The sequence below is a fragment of the Drosophila rhopaloa genome, unplaced genomic scaffold, assembly GCF_018152115.1.
Source record: "Drosophila rhopaloa isolate 14029-0021.01 unplaced genomic scaffold, ASM1815211v1 contig_3, whole genome shotgun sequence".
NCBI lineage: Eukaryota > Metazoa > Arthropoda > Insecta > Diptera > Drosophilidae > Drosophila > Drosophila rhopaloa.
This window is the reverse complement of record NW_025335123.1, coordinates 23,605,951-23,631,068: the sequence shown is the minus strand read 5'-3', so window position 1 is coordinate 23,631,068 and position 25,118 is coordinate 23,605,951. Positions and strand designations below refer to the sequence as shown.

The 25,118-nt window shown below is 41.7% G+C and overlaps 6 protein-coding genes across 6 annotated transcripts; 4 read left to right on the top strand and 2 right to left on the bottom strand.

The window, feature by feature from the left end:
• Positions 1-783: 783 nt before the first annotated feature.
• On the top strand, positions 784-1,630 carry LOC108049743 (60S ribosomal protein L35). Its single transcript, XM_017131035.2, has 3 exons — positions 784-878; positions 1,064-1,200; positions 1,270-1,630. The coding sequence occupies exons 1-3, from the start codon at positions 876-878 to the stop codon at positions 1,499-1,501; spliced, it is 372 nt and encodes a 123-aa protein (XP_016986524.1). The 5' UTR covers positions 784-875; the 3' UTR covers positions 1,502-1,630.
• A 738-nt stretch (positions 1,631-2,368) lies between these two features.
• LOC108049742 (protein trapped in endoderm-1) lies at positions 2,369-10,150 on the bottom strand. Its single transcript, XM_017131034.1, has 7 exons — positions 9,786-10,150; positions 4,940-5,097; positions 4,724-4,869; positions 4,479-4,579; positions 4,305-4,407; positions 2,811-3,301; positions 2,369-2,707 (listed from the first exon to the last, which is right to left on the bottom strand). The coding sequence occupies exons 2-7, from the start codon at positions 5,094-5,096 to the stop codon at positions 2,521-2,523; spliced, it is 1,185 nt and encodes a 394-aa protein (XP_016986523.1). The 5' UTR covers position 5,097; positions 9,786-10,150; the 3' UTR covers positions 2,369-2,520.
• Positions 10,151-11,276: 1,126 nt separating this feature from the next.
• LOC108049664 (gustatory receptor 5a for trehalose) lies at positions 11,277-13,238 on the top strand. Its single transcript, XM_017130914.2, has 6 exons — positions 11,277-11,529; positions 11,603-11,797; positions 11,863-12,131; positions 12,364-12,518; positions 12,574-12,826; positions 13,146-13,238. The coding sequence occupies exons 1-6, from the start codon at positions 11,367-11,369 to the stop codon at positions 13,236-13,238; spliced, it is 1,128 nt and encodes a 375-aa protein (XP_016986403.2). The 5' UTR covers positions 11,277-11,366.
• Positions 13,239-14,040: 802 nt separating this feature from the next.
• LOC108049687 (ESX-1 secretion-associated protein EspK) lies at positions 14,041-15,181 on the top strand. The gene is given in 3 exon segments (XM_017130947.2): positions 14,041-14,602; positions 14,605-14,872; positions 15,100-15,181. Coding segments are annotated over 3 exon segments (912 nt in total).
• Positions 15,182-16,352: 1,171 nt separating this feature from the next.
• Positions 16,353-20,864, bottom strand: LOC108049744 (GPI inositol-deacylase). The gene is made up of 10 exons (XM_017131036.2): positions 20,615-20,864; positions 19,820-20,551; positions 19,573-19,755; positions 19,274-19,518; positions 18,779-19,201; positions 18,594-18,719; positions 18,208-18,401; positions 17,510-18,152; positions 17,353-17,448; positions 16,353-17,291 (listed from the first exon to the last, which is right to left on the bottom strand). Exons 1-10 carry the CDS (start codon positions 20,753-20,755, stop codon positions 17,129-17,131), a joined length of 2,946 nt encoding a protein of 981 aa, XP_016986525.1. The 5' UTR covers positions 20,756-20,864; the 3' UTR covers positions 16,353-17,128.
• Positions 20,865-22,114: 1,250 nt separating this feature from the next.
• LOC108049753 (protein twisted gastrulation) lies at positions 22,115-25,089 on the top strand. The gene is made up of 4 exons (XM_017131048.2): positions 22,115-23,020; positions 23,874-24,086; positions 24,150-24,294; positions 24,657-25,089. The coding sequence occupies exons 1-4, from the start codon at positions 22,801-22,803 to the stop codon at positions 24,850-24,852; spliced, it is 774 nt and encodes a 257-aa protein (XP_016986537.1). The 5' UTR covers positions 22,115-22,800; the 3' UTR covers positions 24,853-25,089.
• The last annotated feature ends 29 nt before the right edge of the window (positions 25,090-25,118 follow it).

Below are 25,118 nucleotides of genomic sequence, written 5' to 3'. Positions count from 1 at the left end.
GAAATAAAACACGAGTTACCAACACTGTTACCTGGAAAATGTTCAGAAATTAATGATTAAATGGAAAGCGATTTGCAATCCACGCGGTGTAAATCTATTTGCCATTAACTAACTAGATGTTAGTTCGCCACTTACACAAAATCTCAAAAGTCAATTACTTAGAATCGACTATTGTAAGTCAATTTGGTCAATATATATACGTCCTATTTTTAAATTTTTGTATTAATGTTAGTTTTTGAACATAAATAATCATTATTTTTTAACAAAAAGAAATTCAAAATGAATGATTTTTTATCGAAAAATAAAATGATTATTCGCAATACGACGTACTTTAAAACTTCAACTTTTTGTGCTGATTCCTAAAAATTTTTTTTTTGGGTGGGTCTATGGAACGATATTATACTCGTACCCTCGAAGAAGGTATTATAATGTTGGTTAGATGTTTGTAAAACAATTAAATAGACATATCAGAGCCAATAATAAGGTAAAATATTTTTCACCATGAGACTAATTCAAATACGTCTGCTGCCGCAGTGGCGTATGCATATCGAAATTGATGGTTTTAAATCGGATAAATAATTGTTATTGATGTACAACCATTTGTAAATAATAAATTTTTAGATACCAGACCAGAATTTTTTTAAACAAATTTTTGTAAGCATATATAGCTATCAAGAAATTAAACATTACAATTCATAACATGGAATACTATTCTTATCATTATCTAGCTATCGTGGGCATTTAATTTTAGAAACCGGAGTCGGAACCGGTTCGATAAAGCGCTGGCAAGCTGGTTCGCGTCGCGGAGCCACAGCAGTGTCACCACCAACTAGTTCTTGTTTCTTTCTTTCTTTTTTGACGTGACAGCGAGAAAAATGGTTGGTTTCGCGAAATCTAATTCTGGAAATTAGCAGCCATCCGTGCACGAAAAACACAGCGGAGGCGTTTGATTGGCGACCCGCCGGCTTCGCTGCACGATGGAAATGCTATTTTTCGTTGATGTTACTCCCGTCGAGCAATTTCTAATGATGTGTTTTCTGCGTTTTTGTTTGTGCCGCCGCAGGTGAAGGTTAAGTGCTCCGAACTGAGGACCAAGGACAAGAAGGACCTCACCAAGCAGCTGGATGAGCTCAAGAATGAGCTCCTCAGCCTGCGTGTGGCCAAGGTTACCGGTGGAGCGCCCTCGAAGCTCTCCAAGATGTAAGTATCCAGTGCCGCCGCCCTGTAGCGTCCCCTTCTAATCCCAGATTCTTTGCATCCACAATATAGCCGCGTTGTGCGCAAGGCCATCGCCCGCGTGTACATCGTGATGCACCAGAAGCAGAAGGAGAACCTGCGTAAGGTGTTCAAGAACAAGAAGTACAAGCCCCTGGATCTGCGCAGGAAGAAGACCCGCGCCATCCGCAAGGCCCTGTCCCCCCGGGATGCCAACCGCAAGACCCTCAAGGAGATCCGCAAGCGCTCCGTCTTCCCTCAGCGCAAGTTCGCCGTCAAGGCCTAGGATGGGTCCAGAATCTGTATCCCGGTTAACGGATTACGGATCCCGGTCCTCTCGTCTGTCTAGTGTGCGTTAAGGGTTCTTCGGTTCCAAGAAGAAGAAAACAAATAAAACCTTTTTTTTAAAGTGAAACTATCGAAAGATGTTTGATTTGTGACGAAGAATCGCGAGTGGCACATGGCTTGTCCATGGGTTTATCAAAACAAGCTGTATTAACCAGCACTCTACAGCCTAGATCAATACTCCCTGATCACCAGAAAATGGGCATGATTAAGAAAAATATATCCAAATTGTCATTCTAAAAACGTGAAATCCATTAGTGATCGCTAATATTTTGGTGGATATGGGAACTGAAGTTCTAACCTCTCAAGAAAAGCAGTCAACAAGCTCAACCTTGCTGAATCCTTCTGCCATAAGCAAGTTCAGCAAAAATATGGTAAAGCTAACTCATTTAAAAGCAGGGTTTCAAAAAGTTTTAATTAGAATTGCAGTTATCACAGATACTCCAGCAGACAGCTAAATATACCCAGAAAGTAGATATATTAAATCAATGATAGAACAGGATCAGAGCAACGTATTATCAATAAAACAAAACGTTTAATGAATTTCCTTGTAGTTGATATGGAATCATAATAATTTCATTTAATTATCATGCATCCATATTTGTTTGTGTTAATACGGCGTGAAATTATAGTATAGGAACATGACATAGTTTGAGCTTGCAACATCAATATACTAGTAAACTTATTCCCCAACTTTTATTTTGAAAAGCCCTTTCACGAAATAGGAAGCAAGTATGTACCAGTCAATAGAAAATCTCGATAGCCTATGAAATACTCCGGCTTGAACTTTCAATTTAAAATCACCGACTTCTCAATTGGTCTAAGTATATGTATTTAATTCGATTGTCTTTGATGTAAGCACTGCCGTACATCTTTTATAAATTTATAAATTAAAAAGTAATAAGTAGGTTATTGATATGAATTACAAGCTCTAATACAACGACTCGATTGCGATCTTGATCATACTGAATATGTTTGGCACATTTGGTTAATACTATTCTTCTGCACAGCGTGGAAGAGCGGCGTGCTGCGGATGACGCCCGAAAGTTCCTTGGAATTCTTGCTTTGGTGATAGTTTCTACTCGGCATCGGGGACAGCGGCTCGCCCCAGAACTTAAGCATCGCAAAGATCTTGTAATAGGCCACTCTAAAAAACAACAGATTTAAAATTAGTTATAGAAAAATTCAATTTGATACTGAAAAGATGGGAAATTCTCGATCTTGATCTACAACTAAGCCCATTAACTCACCTGTAGTTGCGATTGCTGGCCGCATAAATTATCGGATTGATGACGCTGGAGGCCCAGGCCATCACCGAGGCGATGATGTGCAGCCAGGGGTACGAGGTCTTGCGCTCGTCGTCCACCACATTGGCCAGCATCAGCGGCAGGAAGCAGACGAGGAAGCACAGGAAGATGGTGACCATCATCACGGTCAGGCGGTTGTCCTCGCGCGCTTTTCGCGTGCACGTGGTGGTCATGTAGGATCCGCCGGCGGATGAGCCCTTGCCCGCTCCATTCGCACCGATCTGGAAGTTGTCGTGGTTCCGGATCTTCTTCTTCTGGTGCAGCACCGTGATGTAGATGCAGGAGTACGAAACGATGATTACCAGGCAGGGCAGCAGGAAGCCGATCAGGAACAGCGTCTTCTTGATTGATCGTCCCTCCTTCTTGAGTATCGTGCAGGAAAATGTGGTCTCGTCGAGACCCATCTCTCCCCAGATGCCAAGAATGGGCGGCAGCTGTAAAATAACATAGTATTATCCTGGGTTTTTCAGAAATCTTTGTGGTTTTTACAAAGATTATAGGGTATTTTACCAGTGGGTATTATAATTTAATTTTTAAGTTTCCGATGATTTCCAAACTGGGACCCACAATTGTCCGAAAATTGCACTTCTAAGCTCATAACTTTATCTACAGACATCCGATTTCAAAGTTGCATACCTCAAAATGATTGTGGTTTAATTCTCTAAAAATCTGTGTTTTTACTTTACTTTTTTTTTGGGTCGATTTTTGGTCATTTTTAACGTAGTCACCCCTTTCCAAATTTTCGAAAAATGGGTTTGCGGAAAAGTGCCATAATACTGGACTTCCAAGCTCATAACTTTTCTTACAGACATCCGATTTCAAAGTGGCATACCTCAAAATGATTGTGGTTTAATTCTCTAAAAATCTGTGTTTTTACTTTACTTTTTTTTTTGGGGTCGATTTTTGGTCATTTTCAACGTAGTCACCCATTTCCAAATTTTCGAAAAATGGGTTGCGGAAAAGTGCCATAATACTGGACTTCCAAGCTCATAACTTTTCTTACAGACATCCGATTTCAAAGTGGCATACCTCAAAATGATTGTGGTTTAATTCTCTAAAAATCTGTGTTTTTACTTTACAATTTTTTTTGGGGTCGATTTTTCGTCATTTTCAACGATGTCACCCCTTTCCAAATTTTCGAAAAATGGGTTGCGGAAAAGTGCCATAATACTGGACTTCCAAGCTCATAACTTTTCTTACAGACATCCGATTTCAAATTGACATACCTCAAAAGGATTGTGGTTTAATTCTCTTAAAATCTGTGTTTTTACTTTACTTTTTTTTTGGGTCGATTTTACGATTTTTTCAAGAGCTGCAATATTATAAAAAACTTATAAAATTTCTAAAGAATTTCTTCAACTAAAAGAGGATATTGTGACATTATATCCGTGATGACCTTGTTAAAAACTTTTATTAAAGATGTCCCACTCTACTTACCAGCAGAAGAAAGGACACGGCCCACACGAACAATAGCTGCAGGGTTATAAACTTGGGCTTGTATATTTGCGAGTAGCGGCTGTGGCAAGCGATTAGAATATATCTGCCAGAGGATTAGAAAGACGGTTGAGGATTACCTTATCTGAATGACAGGGAGGACTGAACTGGGCTTACCTGTTCAGGGTGATGCCCACCATGCTTAGGAGTGAAACAGCCACATTCCCGTAGAAGATCACCGGAAAGATCTTGCACAACGTGGTGCCAAAGGTCCAGCTCTGTTGTGACAAAAAAAATGTTATAGAATGAAAAATATAAGGGTTGGTATTAGCATTATCTGAAAATGTGGAAAATCCCTTTTCATGATATCAAAGGGGATCCTTAAATACTAATATTTTTCAGATCCACCAAAGATGACTCACCTCCTTGAAGAATCGCACCGCCGTCAGTGGCAGACTAAATGAGCAGAAGAGCAGGTCGGAGATGCTCAGTGAGATGACGAAGGCAGTGGTGGCGTGCTCCCGTATCGTGGGGCTCTTGAGCAGCGCCAGCAGGGTGATCAGGTTACCTGCAGGACCAACCATTCCGAAACAGGTTAGCAGGGGCGATTGGGGAGCTGCAGGGTTGGTATTACTCACCAAGAACGCCGATCGTCACAAAGACACAGGCACTAATTGCCGCGAATAATGTCGCCGAATGCGGGTAGATAGACTGCGTGGCCGCTGGGGCATCCATTAACATGTCTGTGTCCATGTCCTGTCCTACTCCCAATCCTGTATCCATGTGATTGTCCATACTGCGGGGTAAAGACAGAAACCAGAGCATTAGCCACTGTCAATTAGTTAGTCATGCAACTTTAAGGTGCACACCCAGTGTAAAATTAAAAAAAGAAAACGATTTTTTATATTTCCATATTTATAATGGCATCTTAATCCTTATTTAACCTAAAAGTATGACGTCTATTGAGCATAAGAAACGATTAACTTGGTTATTTAATTGGTTGGATTTATTCTACCCGCATAGACTAATGTTTATTTTCTATGGAGAAAATTAAAAGACGGATGTATACAAATTAAAATATTAATTCAACTTCCGATTGCTTGTTTTCAGAACGATATAAACGCTCAATTAAAGGAATTAGTGGAAATTTAATTGCATTTGATAATAGCTTGAAATACGACTTGTTGTGTATAAAAGAATACATCGGAAGATGGTTTCTGGATATTAAAAACTTAAATAGATTGTAAGTGCGATCCTTTCGAATAAGTTTCAGTGCACGAAAAGGAAAAGATTAACAGCAAAATCAAGTTACACTAGCGTGAAAATCTGTGAATGAATGGAGATCGAAACAGTTAACTAATTGCAGCTTTGCGGATGTGATAGCCCAGTTTGCTCGGCTGGAGTGCTCATTGCTGAGGAAAACCCGATCCGCTCGACGGGATCAGCGAGGAAGTCTGTGGTCTGCATACTCCCACCGACTTATCGCATCCGAGACATTTGATTTATGCAAACTGATTTTGTTATAAGATTTTGCCGACCATCTGGTTCAACATAATGATCGGGCCGGTTTGCACGCGATTTAAATTCACATTTGTACGAATTTTTCATCAAAAGTTCGAGTTTTTCACCAATTTCCTCATCACTTGGCAAGGCAAACGGCTTTGAATAATACTGCTGCATATTTCAAATCGCTGCTGACTGCGTGATTGATAGCTACAAGATTATTAATTATCGAATCAGGATTCAGAAGGAGATCAATGTCAAATGCAGACAGGAACATGAAAGACGGCTGTTAGTTGTAAATAAAAATTTAAGTCGGAGTTTCGTTATTTGTTGGGAAAAATACTGGTGGCATCTTAAGTTCCTGCTTAACTATTTACAAACGTAAAGGTTATTTGCATACAGGTGAGAACAGGCTTTTGTGCTAATCAGGTAAGTTGTTTGATGACTCATTATCATCAAATGGCCGACCAGTTTCCGTTGCTTTCTTTTAAATAATTATACGTATTACTTTTGCATTTGCAATGGTCTTCCTTCTTAGTCACGTACGACTACGTTGAATTATCTTTTCATTGCCAGAGAATATAAAGCAAACTATGCCGTCAGTGCTGAAAATCGAGTTCAGTTTGACGCGAATGATATTTGGGGTATTAAATAGTTTTCCCAATATGTCTCATTCCCATTAATAAGCCAAGAAAAATCCCATGTTGTTGGGAAAGTACGTAGAACAACGTACACTCATTGAAACAATGTTGGTAGTATTTTATTATATAAATAAAACATACTTCAATGTTAACTAACGAAAGTAAATTATAAAGCTTACCATAAAGATTACTACCGTGTTTGACGATCAATTTCTGTTACATTAAAGCAGTAAAATTAAGATAAAACCTGAATATTTTTAATAAATATAAACGAGTTTGTTTACATGACATAATGGGGAACCGATTTTATTCGAACCGATTAACATGTAGTTCGAGCGATTAAAGATATTGCTCCGATTTCAAGTTTTAAAAGAAATAATTATGACGGAAAGGAAAACTGATTTTATTCAAGGCAAAAAACAAGCGCGATTTAAATTACTTCAGAGTCATTTCGATAGCTACCTCCTTTTGGTTTCTAGTTGAAATTTTGAAATAAATAATTGGTTCGATATGCTTTGAAGAAGATCCCTTATCTTCTGGAGCGTTTACACTTGTTCTCGGTTTCGAAACACACTCTTTTTTGAAATCTTGCTTTTAAAGAGGCCCCTATGGAATTTGTAATATTGTTATCTTTGCGAACAGGCGGCAAGAAGCTATCAGCGACTTTACCATTAATGCACTTTTTTACGACCAATTAAAATTTCATTTTCCTTTCTTTTCCCCTTGATAAGCGTCGAAAGCGTTGGAAAAGAGAGTCTTGCGACACAAATGCAATCAAATGGATTCGGTCTCAGTTTCCCGTTTCCCAGTGAAAAAGAACCCACCATCATATGTTGCGCGTATTGAATCAATGACAGTTTCAATTAAGCCGGGGTTTGTCATGCTTTTTTCGTGGGTTTTCACCCTGCAGATAACGCTCAGTCCAAATATTTTGCATATGCACACAATTTCATTTATTTAATGCTTTTTATTTGGATCGGTTAAATTAAAAAGCGCCTTGTTACGCATTTAACGATGTTTCCGGTGCGTGGTGGTGCTACGCTTCTGGGAATGGGAATGGGAATTCCAGGGCCTCGAGAAGGGGTACTAGTGGCAACATGGGATGGGGGTTATAAGTGGGGGCGGGGCCGGGGGAGCGGTTCGCTTTCATGCATGATCAACATGTGTGTTTGTTTTTGAGCCCTATGTATATTGTTTTTGTACTTTCGGTCTCCTACGAATAACGTTCATATCTTTTTTGAATAGGGGGAGCAGCAGCGCGCAACTGGAAATCTGAATATGCATCCTATGACATGGCAAGCCGTACCATCCCGTCCAAAATGAGCACCATCCCAAGTCGTTTCATTTAATTCCATTCCCATATATGCGTGCCGACACAGCAGCGGTGGGTATAAAATATCTTGTACTCATTTATAAATTCATATGACAAATCATAAACAAATGTATTCATACACCTACAAAGCGTATTCAACTGTATGATCTGCAACTGATCTCGTTTTGATAGTAATAGGTTTATTATTATTTAAGAAACGGGTATGTTGAAATGTTAATGTATTAATACAGGACATAATATCTGTAAGCTATATTTTTTAATGGGAATGCTTCGTCTGGATATGATATCTTTACTATTTTAACCGCGAGTGTGCATGAGCTGCCCCTCAACAGCTGGCAATGATGATGGCACAGATATCAGAGATAACACTCCCCCACTCCGGGATGTACGGATCGCGCCCTCTCCTCATGTGCCTTCTCCCCTTCTCCTGGTACGCACCCCCTCACGAATATGCATATTATGTACACACAGCTACGCTCATAAGGGATATGTATATATTTACATCAAAGTCTTATCAGCCTTGGGTTCCCACCGCTCAAAATTCTTCGGAGCCCCTCCAAAATCCAAGAAAAGCAGCGGAACGAAGCTTAAAAAATAATCAATCAATAAATATGTGTTTTGCGGGCGGGAAATCGAATGCAAATAATGGTTATCAAAGAATATGTATATCAAATGGGTCACTGATCAATTATCTGTGATATTTTTTTTTCACACGAAAAGCACCATCTCAATATCATCTTATCGAGCTGATAAAGTTATGCCTTAAAGGCTGTTGTATGTTAAGTTTTTGTTAATTTGTACTTGTATTAGTCCGACTTTGTATTACTCTAATCAATTATCAAATGGCGAGAGGTCCTATCAATAAAATTACTCAGTCCTCAGTACCAGAAATATTTCCCGCTTCTGTGCCAGTTGCTGACTAATCAAAAGCTAAGTAACAGTGTAATGCCCAAATAAGTTTTCGATATGAGGGGTATGCTATACTACGCCGTGCATATGTAGATAGTGCACAAGTGTATTGGATCGTTTTGGAGCTGGGTTTTTTCTTTTTTTTTTTTGTTGTTTTCAGAGACTTGGGCTGAATAAGTCGCCAACAACTGTTGCGGTGGGAAAGGGATGGGGAAATGGATGATTCATGCAGCTGAAGTTTTGACAGAGGAAGAGAGAAAGAGAAAACACATCGGAAGCGGTGGAATCAAAAAAATCTGTGTAAATAAAAACAGACTTTGGCTGTGGGGAATGTGCATTATTAGAGTCCAATTATGTAAATGGGCAGAGAAAATAAGTTTAATTTTCTGTTAATTATATTAAAATCTTAAAGATAAGTATACATATACCGCATCTAAAACGATCTTTATGTCCTACAAATTCTGGTTTAAAATGTTGACTCTTATATTGTGTATCTGTTTATAACTGAAAAGTATATCAAGGAAGTTATAATGTCCTAAGGATGCGTTTAATTCCATTTTTAACGCATTTTAAAATCCTATAATCCTAAAATATAAAACATAAGAACCAAAGGATGCATGAGTCAACATGGTTCCGTTTAATTCAATGATTCAATTTTAAGGATAAACAATATTGTTTTAACGCGATGTATTCAAAAAATTTCGAATGATTCAGTGTTTCAAAAATGTTATCAACTTTCAAAAGCAATTAGGATGAGACGGAATTTGTCTCTGTGTATATGCTGCATTATGTTGACTCCTCTTCCCCCTTCCCATCTTTGCTGATTTTTTTTTTGAGGGTGGAAATCGAAGTTCGGGATTTGGGATGCGAGCGAGGGAGATGAAGATATATTATATAGTAGAAACAGCCGTTCCATTATCTTTCTATTACACTTACATACACCCCATAGAAATGCAGTTTGTGTGTGTGTGTGTGCGTGCGTGTGGACCAAGTGCAACAACAATAAAAACGCGCAACTCAAATTGTTAACAAAAGTAAGGCCGTTTTTGGCCGGATTCTGGTCTTGAAAGAGAGAAACAAAAAACAAAAACCACTCACCCGAACTCGAACCCGTTTCAGTGTTTTCCGCTTATTATATATTCTTCGTTTGGCGTTTCTTAAATGCTTTTAAATTGCATTTTGTCAAGGCACAGCACTTGCTTCGAATTGACAAACACCGATGTTGGCATTAAACCGCGCAGCACAGCAAAAAAAAATGCAACAAAAATATATAGACATCCGATTCTGGCCTTCTGACTTCGACTTAGAGAGGGCCCAAAATAACCGAGAGATTTGCGATCACACAGCGAAAATGTCGTATTTTCTTTGGCAATTAACAGCAGTAATAACAACAATAGCGCAGCGCTGCTCCGCGAACGACTCCACCGATCGAGCAAGAATAAAAACTATATAAGAGAGGCTTGACGGCAGTAAACCCCGATCATCACTCTGCCGATGACCGCGTATATCGCCTCACTGTTCTATCGATATTCGCGGCGCGTTGCGCAGGCGCCTATCGATGTTTGAAATTCTAAGCGTGTTCTAGAAATATTTAAAAATGAATTTCGAAGTGACATTTGAAATTGTACTATGTTTTTGTAATTTATGCATTTGTTTTAACACAATAGCTTTGTTTTTATTTTTTTAACACTTTTATTTTTTTGCCTTCATGTTTTTAAATAGCATTCCTTTGAAGATTTAGCCTGGTTTTCCTTTTTAATTTGGCTTAACATAATATTAATTTCCAATTGACAGAATTTGTATACAATATTTTCAGTTGTAAAGTAAAAAGCAACGATTTTTTTCATACCCCTATCGTCAATTTATTTAATCATATTATGTCTACATCGATTTATTTATTAACTTGTACCAATTCATTTATTTTTTTTATTCACTCAATGTTTAATCGACTTCGCCATGTGACAGTTGGATTGGCCAATCATTTATTACTTTTCGCTATTAGTGCCAAGTTCATAAATTATGGGAGTGTGTGTTTCCAATTTGCATGTTTTAGCGCCATTGACTTTTCGCCGGCTTTTCCACAAGGCCACGCTAATTAAATACTCGTTATCAGTGATGGTTAAGGTACTTTTACCTTTATATCGGAAGGGCCCAATAAATTTATAAAAGGATTGTATTCAAAAAGAAGGAATTTCGTTCATGTTGCAGTGTCGAAAGGTTTTTGAATCAAATTACATGTAATACAAACTTTCTGCAACCTACGACGTTTTCATGGTCCGTCAAGTATTAAATTAGGTACTAATCCTGGCTATTCCTCATCACTGGTCATTACCCGATCATAGGTAGATTTCCTCCTTTGTGCTATATATTTGTATTAATTTTGTAGTCAAGAATCAGAACTCAAACATGTCGCGACCACTAAAAGCGAAAGTCCCTCATCAAAATCGGGCTAAAAAGGCTGTACGCCAGATAAAGAGCCAAGGAAAGATCTGGTTGGAACTCCTAAAAAGCGGATTGGACCAGTGTCGTGGTATGGAACTTAAGGGTTCCTGGAAATAACTGATTACCCTTCTAAGTCCAGACACCCAGGTGCGGGGCAGGCGAGAGAACTTCATACACAACGGCTCCTTCCACGAGGCAGTGGCTCCTGTTTTGGCCGTGGCCCAGTGCTTCTGCCTGATGCCCGTCAGCGGGATCAGTGCCTCATCCTACCAAGGACTGAGTTTCAGCCGGCGCAGCTGGCGGTTTTGGTACAGTGTCGTGTACCTCTGTTCCACTTCGGTGGATCTGGGCTTCAGCATTCACAAGGTGTCCCACAGTGTTTTGGATGTTCGCAGTGTGGGTGAGATATGTGCTCGACCTTCTTGACATCTTTCTTTTATTCTTTCACAAAACAAAATCAAAATTATTCGCAGAGCCAATCGTTTTCCACGTCAGCATCTTGATTGCCTCCTGGCAGTTCCTTAACCTGGCCCATCTCTGGCCAGGATTGATGCGCCATTGGGGGGCGGTGGAGCAGCGGCTACCTGGTTACTCCTGCCAACTAAAGCGGGCTCGTCCTGCCCGTCGCATCCAGTTTGTGGCCTTCCTGCTCCTGGCACTTTCTCTGAGTTGGGTTTCACATTTAACATCCATTTCCCTAACTAATTTCCCAATGGGTCTTCCTGATCTCCAGTGGAGCACCTGCTGAGCATTATTTCGGTGGTGTACTACGACTTTTGTCCCCGAAGAAGGGATCCCGTGGAGTCGTATTTGCACGGCACCAGTGCCCAGTTGTTCGACTTGTTCCCGTACTCCAACTGGCTGGGTTGGCTGGGGAAGATCCAGAACCTGCTGCTCACCTTCGGCTGGAGCTACATGGACATATTCCTGATGATGCTGGGCTTGGGTCTCAGCGAGATGCTGGCCAGACTCAACCGCAGCTTGGAACTGCGGGTGCAACAGGTGGGTTATCCTACGACGAACTTCTGAAATTTATAAAACCTTTTACTGTTTCTGACGTTTTTAAATCAAAAAGAGCATTAATTCTAATTTTCTCCGAATAGTTACAATTTATGTAAACAAATACCTTAAATACAATTGAACCCATCGATTCGTTTTCTCCCAGCTAGTAGAACATATTTCCAATAAGCCTACATCACAATCGCTAAGACATCTTTTAAATGTCAATCCTTAGCCCATGCCGGAAACTTACTGGACGTGGTCTCGCACTCTCTACCGTTCAATAGTGGAGCTCATCCGGGAGGTTGATGATGCCGTATCCGGAATAATGCTGATATCCTTTGGGAGCAATCTGTACTTCGTCTGCCTGCAATTGCTCAAGAGCATCAAGTGAGTTGTGCACATACATATATGGCCTGCAATATCATTATCCTGTCACCTCCAGCACAATGCCCTCCTCGGCCCACGCCGTCTACTTCTATTTCTCCCTGATGTTTTTGCTCAGCCGATCGACGGCCGTGTTGCTCTTTGTCTCGGCGATCAATGATCAGGCGCGGGAGCCACTGCGCTTGCTGCGTCTCGTTCCTCTCGAGGGATATCACCCGGAGGTCTTCCGCTTCGCCGGAGAACTGGCCAGCGATCAGGTGGCGCTCACGGGCCTCAAGTTCTTCAATGTCACCAGGAAGCTGTTTCTGGCGGTGAGAAAGGAACATTGTTATATTCGGGCTTATCTCAGAAATCTCTTCTAACAAAAGTCTCGGAAATCATCAGAGATTTTTCTTGATACAAAAATTTAGATTTATAAAAACTACCATCAACGGCTAAGATTATTTTATATTACTCATACGCAGTGTTGGCGAAGCTTACTTCATTTAGGTGCATACTTGATGCACTCTTTATATCACTCATACGCATTGTTGGCTTGGCTTGAATAGTTTTGAGTGTCTATAGAGATTCCTATAAAAGACAAACATGTAGCATTCATCACCTGCTGATCCCTTAGTTTCTATCTTTCAGATGGCAGGAACGGTGGCCACCTACGAACTAGTGCTTATCCAGTTTCACGAGGACAAAAAGTCTTGGGACTGCTCGGCCTCTAGTTTTAATTAGACTAGGCTAAGATAAATATTATTTCATTCAAATATCATGTAAATATTATCCGTATAAAATACTACTTGTGGCCATCATTTAAAGGCAAAGATTATTTTATATAACTCATACGCAGTGTTGGCGAAGCTTACTTGATGTCATTTAGGTACTCTTTATATCACTCATACGCACTGTTGGCTTGGCTTGAATAGTTTTCAGTGTCATTAGAATATTTAATTTGTTATTAATAACAAACAAATAAAATAAATAACTAATATGTTATCCAGCAGTAGTTGGCATAGAAAATGGCTTTTATAAACTTGCATTTTCGCACATAAACACTGTGCTACACAGTTGCGAAGAGTTCATGGAAAAACCAGTTTCCATCTGCCCGCTTTTTGCACGCGCTTTCCACTTTTCACATCAATTGGGTATTCGTATTCGTTTTCGTTTTTCTTTTCGATTTCATTTTCATTTGTCGACCATTTACTTTGGTAATCCAGTATAAGTATGTGATGCAATTGCTGGCCATAAATGGCGCACGCTTCCTAGGCACACCAAAATGCGTGAATAACGATTGGATTCGAACTGAACCAGTTGGCCAAATGCCAATGCCGATTGCTCCTCGGCTCCTCAGCTTCATGTCGCTTCCGGTCAGCGGGTCCAGGTCCAGACGCAGCCGATCTAGTCCGGTTCCAGCCAATTGTTAACCCAATTCACGAGCGGAGTTCGGGGATTAGATCGCCGATAGGAGTATATAAGGCCCCACCAGAGGTTCAACGCGCAGACACAAATCGCGCACAGCAGCTCCAGTTGAGACGTCATGGCCAGATATCAGAGCATCAGTAGCATCCCCTGCCTCGGCGGGACCGGGATCGTGGTGGTCCTGTTCCTTGGTCAGTTGGCCTGCGGCCAGTTCGTTCCGGGCCCGATTCCCCGCCAGCAGAGATCCCTCTTCGGACCGGGTCCTCCGCCCGGCTGGAGCGGTGGTGGCCTCAGTCACGGATGGAACGGTCCCAGCTTCGAGTTCAGCCACCTCCCGCCATCCTCCAGCCCGCACGTGACCAAGGACGAGCTACTTGCCCTGCTGGCCGCCTGGAAGGATGTGGCCGTGAAGCCCACGACTCCAGCGCCGGAGCCGGAGCCCGAGCCCGAGCCTGAACCCGAGCCGGAGACCACTCCTGCCCCGCCGCCGGAGGACGAGGATGAGCCAGAGCCGGAGCCCCCGGCACCAGAGGCACCGGCTGGTCCGCCACCCGGTGTGCCCGTCACCGTTTCGCTGCCCGCCCTGGTGCCCATCCAACTGGCGGCCATGTGGCAACAGCCGGCGCCAGGAGCAGCTCCTGGCGGCTTGGGTCCCCTCAACCTCGGCGGATTGGGCCTGGGTGGGGCATAGCCCTGAATAACCTGGGCGGTGGTGCGGCAGCATCAGGATCAGCTGCGGCGGCCGGAGGCGGAGGAGCTGCGGCCGCTGGAGCTGCTGCAGCAGCGGCACGATCCGGATTGGCCCGTCCCAGAGCACGGGCAAGGATCGGAGGACGTGCGTCCAATGTTCAGCCCGCCATCCGCTTCCCGGTGGCCAATCCGCGCAGCTTTACCTCCAACAACTACGTGGCGCCCAGGCCACGTTACTATCGCGATACAGAGCCAATGCGGTGGGTATTATGAAACCAGATTCCACATGGGAAATATTAAAGGATTAACTTAAATAGGACTAAAACCCACTCCCAAAGATAAAGTTAACACCAGTTTCGATAGAGGCAACTTAAAAAATACTTTGATAGACGATATAACATGTGTGTTACATCTCTGATTACGAAAACTTCTATTATTTCTCTGTATAGAACCTCCCTAACTTCTAATACTATTGTTTTTCTTTCAGCATCAATGTAATGGCACCTTCGCCCTACCAAATGGCCAATGTTCAGGGTCCGGTTCAACTGGTGCCCGCCTACTGGCAATAGTCCATTCACCTCTTCAAGTCTTATAATCTTACTGCCAATTCTCTCTAAGCTAAAACTGTACAAAGTTATATGTTATAGAAATACGCACATGTGTACATAGAATGCCATGGCCTGTTAACAAGTCGGATTTGTTTTTTTTTTATTATGCCAATAAAATATTTTAACAAAAAATAACGAAAATGGTTTTATTGTGTAAAAACATTAAAAATAAATTAGATTTTAATTTATTGAGGATCGGTAAGTAAAAGTAAGATTGGTTCAAATATAAATATGGGATTATAATTCTTTGTGTACAACTTTATAAAACATTGGTTTATTTGGAAAAAAATAATGGAAATAACTTTGCGATATTTGTTTCATATGTTCAATATGCATAAATAATTTATCAATATACTGCAAATAAAATAATTTTATGAAAATATTCAAGTTCCCAATAATTAAATTTGTTCCTTTTTTTTGTTAATGAACTGTCGATCTAATTAAAAGGCCCACAAAATGATAAACAAAAAATCAACTAAAGCTGAAAAGCAAGCCCACGTAATTAATTGATTTGGACTCCACCAACCTCCCTTCTCCAATCGCAAATGTTTTCCTGCATTCAAATAGTGCCAGCTTTGCAACTAATTAAGCCAAAATTGAAAAAGGCAATTTATATCGATATTAACATACATTGAACGTCGAAACGCCATTTGCTTATATCACAAGTGCCAATAAAATACAATATTGGCAAATTTCATCACATGTTGGCTGACAGATGTCGGCTCCGAAAGCGAATCGGTTATGAATATAAATGCGAGTGGACACATCCTTATCGGGACACCGTGTTTGGCCACTGAACAGCCAAGAAACCAGCTCCGAACAGCTCCCGTGGGCATTGTAGACGTTGGAATGGTCTCACCCAGTTTGCGTGCAGACGCCCCTCCGATCCCCCGGGTGCTATGATCCACCGACTGATCCAGATTTCCACATCGCACAAATGAGACATTAAGTAGATGGCGTTGATGAACCGAAACTGGATTCGCTCGGACGCAGTTGGGCGCATGGAGATCTCCTTGTGGGCGCTAAATAACTGAAATCGGAGCCATCGATGAATTCGTGATTGCGCGCCCATCTAAACTGGCCAACAATCAATACTGGTTATTTGGAAGTTACAAATGTATCAAATTGTATATTAAAGGTAAAGCAAATTCTGTATAATTAAAATAACTGAAAAACATTTTACAATATTTATACATAATGTTTCTATCAAGTCAGTTTGTGTCATATGGCAGGTATATTAGGTCAATTATCCTTTAGTTGATTGGAAGAAAATATGATTTTTTTTAAGTATTATCGGATGATTACAAAATAAAAATACAATAATACTTGTACACAATGAAAATGAATTTAACATTTTATGACTCTTGGTAATCAATTGATTGTATTTCTATTTTAAAAAGGAAAAAATTAAAACCTCATATCATTCAAACCTTAATATGTATATCTCACAGCGCAAAACGAAACAAATTTGACCAGATTATTGTAAATAATTTCGGAAAAGGGTAAAACAAATACTACAAATTATGTCTTTGGCTAAAAGGAAAACAGAGTCGGGATGGGGAGTGTGGCCACCGGGCGCTGCTACTAATAGGCATTTTCACACATTTCCCCCAAATGGAGATTGACGTGTCTGCCACCCAAGATAGCGAGATATCGCTAACCAAAAGCGCCGACGAAAGGCGTAAAAACAATTAATGCGTGTAATGTGCGACCGAAGCAAATCGAGAGCAACGCCCATTCGGGCCCAGTTTGGACTTCCCGCTAGGAGAGATCCCGATCTGAGCTTATTTTGCTTCGCGCTACGAGCTGGCTTACATAAGCCAGCGTCCACGGCTCCCGACTCGCACTGAATGAACTAACGAGGCAATAAATAACAAATTAACACAGGGAGAACAAAATTAACTAGATCTAGGACAGGCGACGCCAAAGGACCCAAAGACTTTGATGGACAGCCAGCAGGGCGAAGGCGCCGGCAATCACAAAGGTTAGCCTGTATATGGCTGCCTGACAGTACAGTAAAACCACTCCGGCCAGAACGTAAAACACGATGGAAAGGATCCAGTATCCTTGACTGCAAGTAAGATTTGCCTTTTTAAAAATAATCCCACGTTTAAGAATTTACCCTATATTACCATTTTTGGGGAGCCCGCAGCTGCAAGAGCAAACTAAGTGATGCCAGAACAACGATGCTGGGATACAGACTCGGATCGGGCAGGACAATGCCATGTCTAGATGATAGGAAATATTATATTTAATTAGGTTCTCTTAAGACTCGAAGTCAAAACTTACCGGCGACTGCGCACCCAGGCCAAACTACTAGGAACATTAAGCAGCAGCTGCATGAGCAGCATCAGCAGCAAAGTGACGTGGAAAGAAAAGTTCTGCAGACCCTCGCAGAGCTCCACCTCTTCTTCCTCCTGCTGCTGATGTTCATCCTTCGGTTCTAGCGCCTCCTGTTCTGGATTTTGCTCCTCTCCTGCTTTTTCCCCGCTGGAAGGATCATTTGCAGCAACAGCAGCAGGCTTTCCACGCACCAAATTAGCCGCCTTCTGCCACAGAAAGTCCTCCAGATAGTCCTTATAGGCATTCGACAGCATCAGGAAGTAGAACACAAAGGCCAGCAGGAGGCCAACTCCGCTGCAGGTTCCCATGGCCGTGGCAATGGTCAGTATGCCGTACGTAATGGGTAAGTGGGTCATGATCGAAATCATGACGTTGGAGGTGGCTTGGGAGAGGCGTGTAATCCGCAGGGCCAGGCGGTAAAAGGCATTGCCATAGAGCGTCAAGGCCAACCAGGTGCCCAGAGTGGCCAGCAGAGACAGGGCAATGGCTGCACAGTGGATCACAATGGAAACATTTATGCTGTAGTCCAGAGGCTCTGGCTCCGGCAGCAACCGGCTGGTGATGATAAGCTTCTTTAAAAGACGACAGGCTGCAATTTGGTTGGATATAAATCAAATGTAAAGACTTATTTGCGTTTAACAAACCTGTGACCACATAGAGCGAAGTGTACTGCAGGTAACCCACATATGGACGCAGACTACGGAAGGTTCCCACCTCGTGAAAGACCTCGACTTGCTTTCTTAACACAATCAGCAAAACGCAGACTAGGTGTGCCGGCAGCCAGCCGTAGAACTCGAGAACCAATCGAGATAAAGCCGAGGAATAGGAGTACTCATAGCTAACAAGAACACAAATCAGAGTGAGATAGATTTAGTCAGTGGAAATGAAAGAGATACAAAATGTAAATTAGGAATTTATTTTAATTTATATGAAGACCTCCTGCTACAAGCTTTTACTTAATTTCATTTATGGCTTTACTTTAATTCTCATTTTATGAAGGAATAGCAAACTGAAGTTTACTGATGCTTACCTGATTCGATAGCGACAAGTGGGATCCATATACAGATCGAGTACCACAGGATTAAGCGTAGTATTATAATGCCTGGGCGCTAACGTAGGCACATTCACATACAACTGAGGTTTCTGATCAAACGATCTGCAAATAAGCCAACGCGGATTATATACTACAAAGCTTTGACCTTGGAAAAAACTTACCTAATTGTCTGAAAGCGTTCAAAGCCTGCCGCCCAGGGAACACATATCCTGGCGGTGACCCTGTACTCTGGGTTAATGCACTGCAGCGGCTCTATAATCACCCGAATGCTCTGGTACGGATCCACCATCTCGGAAATTCGCAGCCGGTGGTGTAGCGTGCCCTGGAGTGTTTCGTTTATCAACGGCAGCTTGGCCATGGTGTACCAGCGTGGCATCTTGATGTCCATCACCCGCTCTCGAGGGTCGTAGATGTCCAGGTTGTACCCGATTCGCTTGGTGCTCGGTGGCAAGCGCACTAGCACATGGGTCCACTGCACGTAGGTCTTACGCAAGTTGTTCAGATCCAGGATGGCAATGCTCCTGGGATCGCGATCTTCATTGGGCAGCCGCTGAACGAGGTGCATCAGTGAGGTGGCCTTTTCGCTGGATGAAAAGGTAAACACTTTCATTACTATTGCTTCATATTTATGTGCTGATTATTATAGGTTTCCCTACCAATAGAGCTGTCCCGTTTTATTGTGCTCTTGGGCGGAGCAGCCAAACAGCCAGTCCTCGTCATCCACATTCAAGGCCTCGATGGCCGTCTTTCTGTATCTCTCCTGGCGCTGTAGTCCAATTAAATCGAAAAAGGTGCCCTTGAGTCCATTTGTAAAGTACTTGTTGATCACCAGCCGTCGCTCCTCATGCCAATTTCCTGCGGCTCCGAATCGCACAGTACTCTGCTGACGGCTTCGCGGCTTCTGTGGGTACATATTTAGTGTGGAATAGCGACCGAAATTCGAAAAAAAACATACCACAAATGTAGACAAGGCCGACTGCAGGTTGCGCTGCTTGTTGGTGCCAAAGACGATTGATGAACGATCTTCACGCACATGGGCAATACTGAAGAGGAAGCGGTTGATGGCCTGCATGAACTGCAGACACCACACGGCGGAAAGATGGTCACAGCTGAGACTCACTTTGGGTATAGCCGAATTCTGAAAAAGAAGGGAGAAAAAATGAGCAAGAGTTCAGACAGACAACTGGCTTTCACAAAACTACCATAGCATGCAAATCGTTGAACCGGGAGGTGGTGAGTCCGGGTCGCACCAGCAGATCCCTATTACCACCGCCCGTAGAAATGAGAAGCACGTTGTCCAGTCGTGCTGAGCTGTCCTGGTTGGCCATCCGCTGCACACTCGGCGGCCGCTGGTGCAGGCTGTCGCAGACATTCGTGGACATCGTGGGCACCGTGGCAGTGCGCAACTTGCCGAGCACAGCGTTCGTCTGCTCGTAGAACTCCTCCAGTTGGGCATCCAGATTAAGCACCGGCTGATCCAGAGGCGTGGAGATGCTGACAATGGTGTTGATGTGCTGCCCCACGGCCGGATCAACCAGCACCGACTGTGCCAGCTTGCCGCCCATGGAGTGTCCAATCAGCACGATGGAGGGCTGCTCCGCACGGCCCTCGTAAATCCCCAGGATGGTGCGGATGCAAAGCTTTAGATAGCTTTGCTGACGAGGAAGATAGCCGCCATACAGCGCCGACAGCTCCTCGTCGAAGTCGATGGTGTAGTAATCCAGATGGAGGCCCCCATCGTCGGACATCGCCTTGCGCAGCGCCACGGAAGCCAGGGAGCGCACCTGCTTGTAGGAGCCGGCGTTGCCGGGCACAAAAATCACCGGAGCACCAGTCATTCGGCGCTTAAGCGGGTCCAGCGGCTGTCGCACGCCCTCGTAGTAGTAGTAGAGCCCATAATTGGGGTACAGATCCCCGTCCTTGACTCCCACTTTCTACAAGTTAAGTACAATCAACATTTGAGGCACATATCTCATAGAGAAACGAGTCAAACTTACCGCAAACATAGGCTCGCCGAACATATAGGTCATCCGGCAGGCATTGGGCTCCACCTCCACGTGCGAGTTAAACAGGCCGTAGATGAAGCAGCAGATGGAGCCAATCACCAGCAAAACAGCGCAGTTTCGGAACATAAACATCCTCAATTTTTAATTTTTCATTTCTCTGTTTATGTTTACAAAAAAAAGTCGATATGCAGGGACAATTGCATATTGCTTGATAGGTTTGGATATCGATTGGCAGGCTATAGGCGCCAATTTAAAAATTTTTATTTAATTCTCACATTATTCTTAGATTTTAATTTAATTACATTTGGTTTTGTGTTTTTGGGCATCCAAAGTAAAATAAATTGTATACAAAAACAATTAAATACCATTCGTCAGTTTTTATTAAAGTTTAAAGCATATCGTTTAGCTTGCGTGAGGAGTAGTGATGGAACTGATCTAAGCCGATAATTTTTATTAATTTATTTTAATTACGGGGAAATATATATTTTTCAGCTTATTTAAATGTAATGTGTACAGGTATTTTTCATAAATGAAAAAGGTATGGTAAGCTCACTTAAAATTATTGAAAATATGTATAAAATAGTGAGGAGTTGTCATGGAAATAATCTATGCCGATAGTTTTTATTAATTTACATTAATTACGTTAAAATATCTATGTTTCAGTTTATTAAAGTGTAATGTGTATACTTATGTTTCATAAGTAAAAAAGCTATGGTAAGCTCGCTTAAAATGATTGAAAATGTGTATTGTATATGCAGTATCATTTCCATTATTCAATTAGTATTAGTAGTAAGTATTAGTAAATTGTTGGTGTAATTCGTTAAACTAAGCTATTACAGAACATAAACAAATATAGTACAAATTAAGTTCAACGCTCGAGCTTAAAAGTTTTTCATTTATAAATGTCCAGTAAGAGGTAAAACTCAAAATAAAAATAATAATAAAATAGAAATAATAAATTCCAAGTCCATAGCTTTATACAAGTACGGTTTCAGTAGTGATTTTGTTTTTAAATAAATTATAAGTTTTCAAAAATATTAAGCTTAACAAGGTATTTTTGAGCGAGTTTGAAGATTGTGAGGTCGCAGTTTTTAATATTGCACCAAAATCACTTTCTATTGGGCTATTAACTATAATGGTTTCCCAAAATGTATTCTTAAAAATATCAAACTCTTAAACCTCCTAAAAATAAAAAGTATAGTGGTAAATTTTTAATGAAAATCATTCTAACTCATTTATTACCTAATTCTTTAAGATTTTATTGTAGTTGCATATCAAACCGGTTCGAGAACCGGAAAAGTATTTTTTCGAGTGTAATGTACTAATTTTTATAAGTAAAAGAAACATTTAGTAAACTTTGATTCAGTAGCTCTATATACATGGCAACTAAATATTGTTACTTTTAGTCGTGACTTCTCGTGATCCGTTCCCGGTGGGCGCAGATGCGCTCATCTCTAGTCACTTGGTCCACATGTACGTATGTATGTATCGAGCTGATCCGTGTTGTTGCTGTTGCTAGTTGATCATTCAGTTGGCGTACGCGTGCGCTCGCCTCCGATCCGCCGATCTGATCCGATCCTCCCGATTCAGATTCAGATATAAATTCCGATCGTACCGGAATTGTCAATAAAAAGGCAGCGGCAGCATCATCGATTCCAATTTCTAAGCTGGCCTGGGAGTGTATGTGTGAGCCAGAAGCAGCCCGTTTTTAAGTGTGTGCGTCCGCTTAATTCGCGTAGTCGCCTTGGTGTGTGTGTGTATTTGTGTCTAGCCTGGCGCTATTGTTGTTGTTTTGTTGGAAGAAAAAGACAGTTTATGCCCTAGCAATAACAAAAACAACGAGAGAGAGAGACATTGTCGCCGCGCAGTCGCCTCCACTGCCGACGTCGCTGCCGCAGCGGATCGTCGTCGATCCGCTCGCTGCTAGTTGTTGCTGTTTAGTGTTCGTTGTGGTGTCGCTTGTTGTTGTTTTGATCCGTTCCGATTCCGACTGCTATATAATCCGCATACTACTTATTATATATAGTATTATAGTGCAAAAAGTCGAACAAATGCCCAGCCTGCGTTTGCCTGTGTGCCTGTAATTGTTGTTTGTTGTAGTTGTAATTGCACCCGCGTACACATATACGGATACGGAAAAGAGCGCATTCCAATCCCTACACACACACACAGGCACCATGGAAATTTGGCGCTCGCTGACAGTGGGCACCATCGTGCTTTTGGGCCTCGTTTGCTTCTACGGCACTGTGGAGTCCTGCAACGAGGTCGTCTGCGCCTCAATTGTCTCCAAGTGCATGCTCACCCAGAGCTGCAAGTGCGAGCTGAAGAACTGCTCCTGCTGCAAGGAGTGCCTCAAATGTCTGGGCAAGAACTACGAGGAGTGCTGCAGCTGTGTGGGTAAGAAAGGCCATCCGATTAGTGGGTGGTGGGAGGTTGCCGTGGGGTACATATAGAAATGATCACCACTGATGATGTGATGGCTATTGCTTTGTTTTTGTTGTTGTCAAACGGGTAAGGCGAACCTGTGTGTGTGTGTGAGGGGGGAGCTTGCGATGTGCTAACTAGTTATCGATAACGGGCTTGAGCAGGCGATCGGCCTAGCCTTAACACTGACGCGGGCCAAAGGGTTAAAACTCCAAGCCAGCGAACTAGTAATTTTCCTTACTTTAACCCCTCACAAAAGATTAATTTAATATTTTGCACCAGTAGATCAATATTGTAATTATTTTAGACATTAGTAGTTTTTTTGTGCACTAAAGCTAAAAAGTACATAATATTAACATTCTTCCAATTTAACACATTGTCTTTAATATCCATTTTAGTTATTAGCAAAGAAAAAACTGTTTATTGATGGTGTAATTGACTCGAATCATCCCGATCGGATTTTCGTTATATGCAATTTACGTTTGGCCCACATGATGTTGTTTATAAACAAATCGAGCATGACGATGAAAACAAATGTGCACACGAGATCGGAATAGGAAAAGCTTGTCTTTTTTCGAGGAATAAAAATAAATCACTTTAATTATCAGATGCACAAATAATGTGGTTACAATAATAAAAAAGAAAAGGCACAAACTAGTCGTAAATATTAGAAGCAGTCATAAACGAATGAAATGTGAATCATGAAAAGTATAATTTCCTTTCGAAAATATGTATGTAGTTTGAGTTCCAGAAATAAGCAGTGAAGATTATTTAAGAGTTTGTTTAGACTATCTTCTTAATATAAATCAATCCATAATTTTCGCAGAACTCTGCCCGAAACCCAATGACACGCGCAACTCGCTGTCCAAGAAGTCCCACGTGGAGGACTTCGATGGTGTGCCGGAGCTATTCAACGCAGTGGCCACTCCGGATGAGGGCGACAGCTTCGGCTACAATTGGAACGTGTTTACGTTTCAAGTGGATTTCGACAAGTACTTGAAGGGTCCCAAGCTGGAAAAGGACGGTCATTACTTCTTGAGTGAGTGGTAAACACAGCAACTTGAGTTTTCCATCCTCATAATGTTCTCTTTTTTTTATTAAGGAACCAACGATAAAAACCTGGACGAGGCGATTCAGGAGCGAGATAATATAGTGACCGTGAACTGCACGGTTATATATCTGGATCAGTGCGTGTCGTGGAACAAGTGCCGCACCAGCTGCCAAACAACAGGCGCCAGCAGTACGAGGTGAGGAAAAGAAAAAGGTCCAGGGAATCGATGGTTGTGATTAGCATTTGGAACCAACCGTAGCCAATCGGTAATTACTGTATGGACATTTATCTGTATTTATTCAACATGTGCATGATTCTAAATTTTAGAAACCTGTGAAATCGTATTTATTAGATTTTACTAAATTCGAAAGGGAATATTTTATAGAATTTGTGTAGTATGTAGTTACCTCACGTGTATTTCCAAAGATAAGGCACGAGCTATCGTTGATTTTTTATAACAATGGTATATATCTATCTGTTATATATCTATCAGTATCTTGGAATTGGCATATTTTCCCAAAGGATAATTGACTAATTCTTTTATCCCCATACCTCCAGATGGTTCCACGACGGCTGCTGCGAGTGCGTGGGCTCCACGTGCATCAACTACGGCGTTAACGAGAGCCGCTGTCGAAAGTGTCCGGAGTCGAAGGGCGAGATCGGCGACGAGCTGGATGACGCCATGGAGGAGGAGATGCAGGACTTTGGTGAGAGCATGGGTCCCTTCGACGGACCCGTAAACAACAACTATTGAGCGCGGTGCGATCAATTGCCATTCAACGAACAGAACAGAGCAACATCTAACAAATTTAGCTACTCAATTCAGTGACATTATTATTATGTAGTACGAAGTAATATTTGTATAGCACTATTATTATTATTTTTTATTTACAAAAATCGAATAGGCACTTTGAATTGTTTTACTTATTGAACCGGCCAAGATATATATATATAAATATATATATAAATAAATATTTTTTTTTAACTTTAATAAAAAGAGTAGCAGTTTTTTATTGTGTT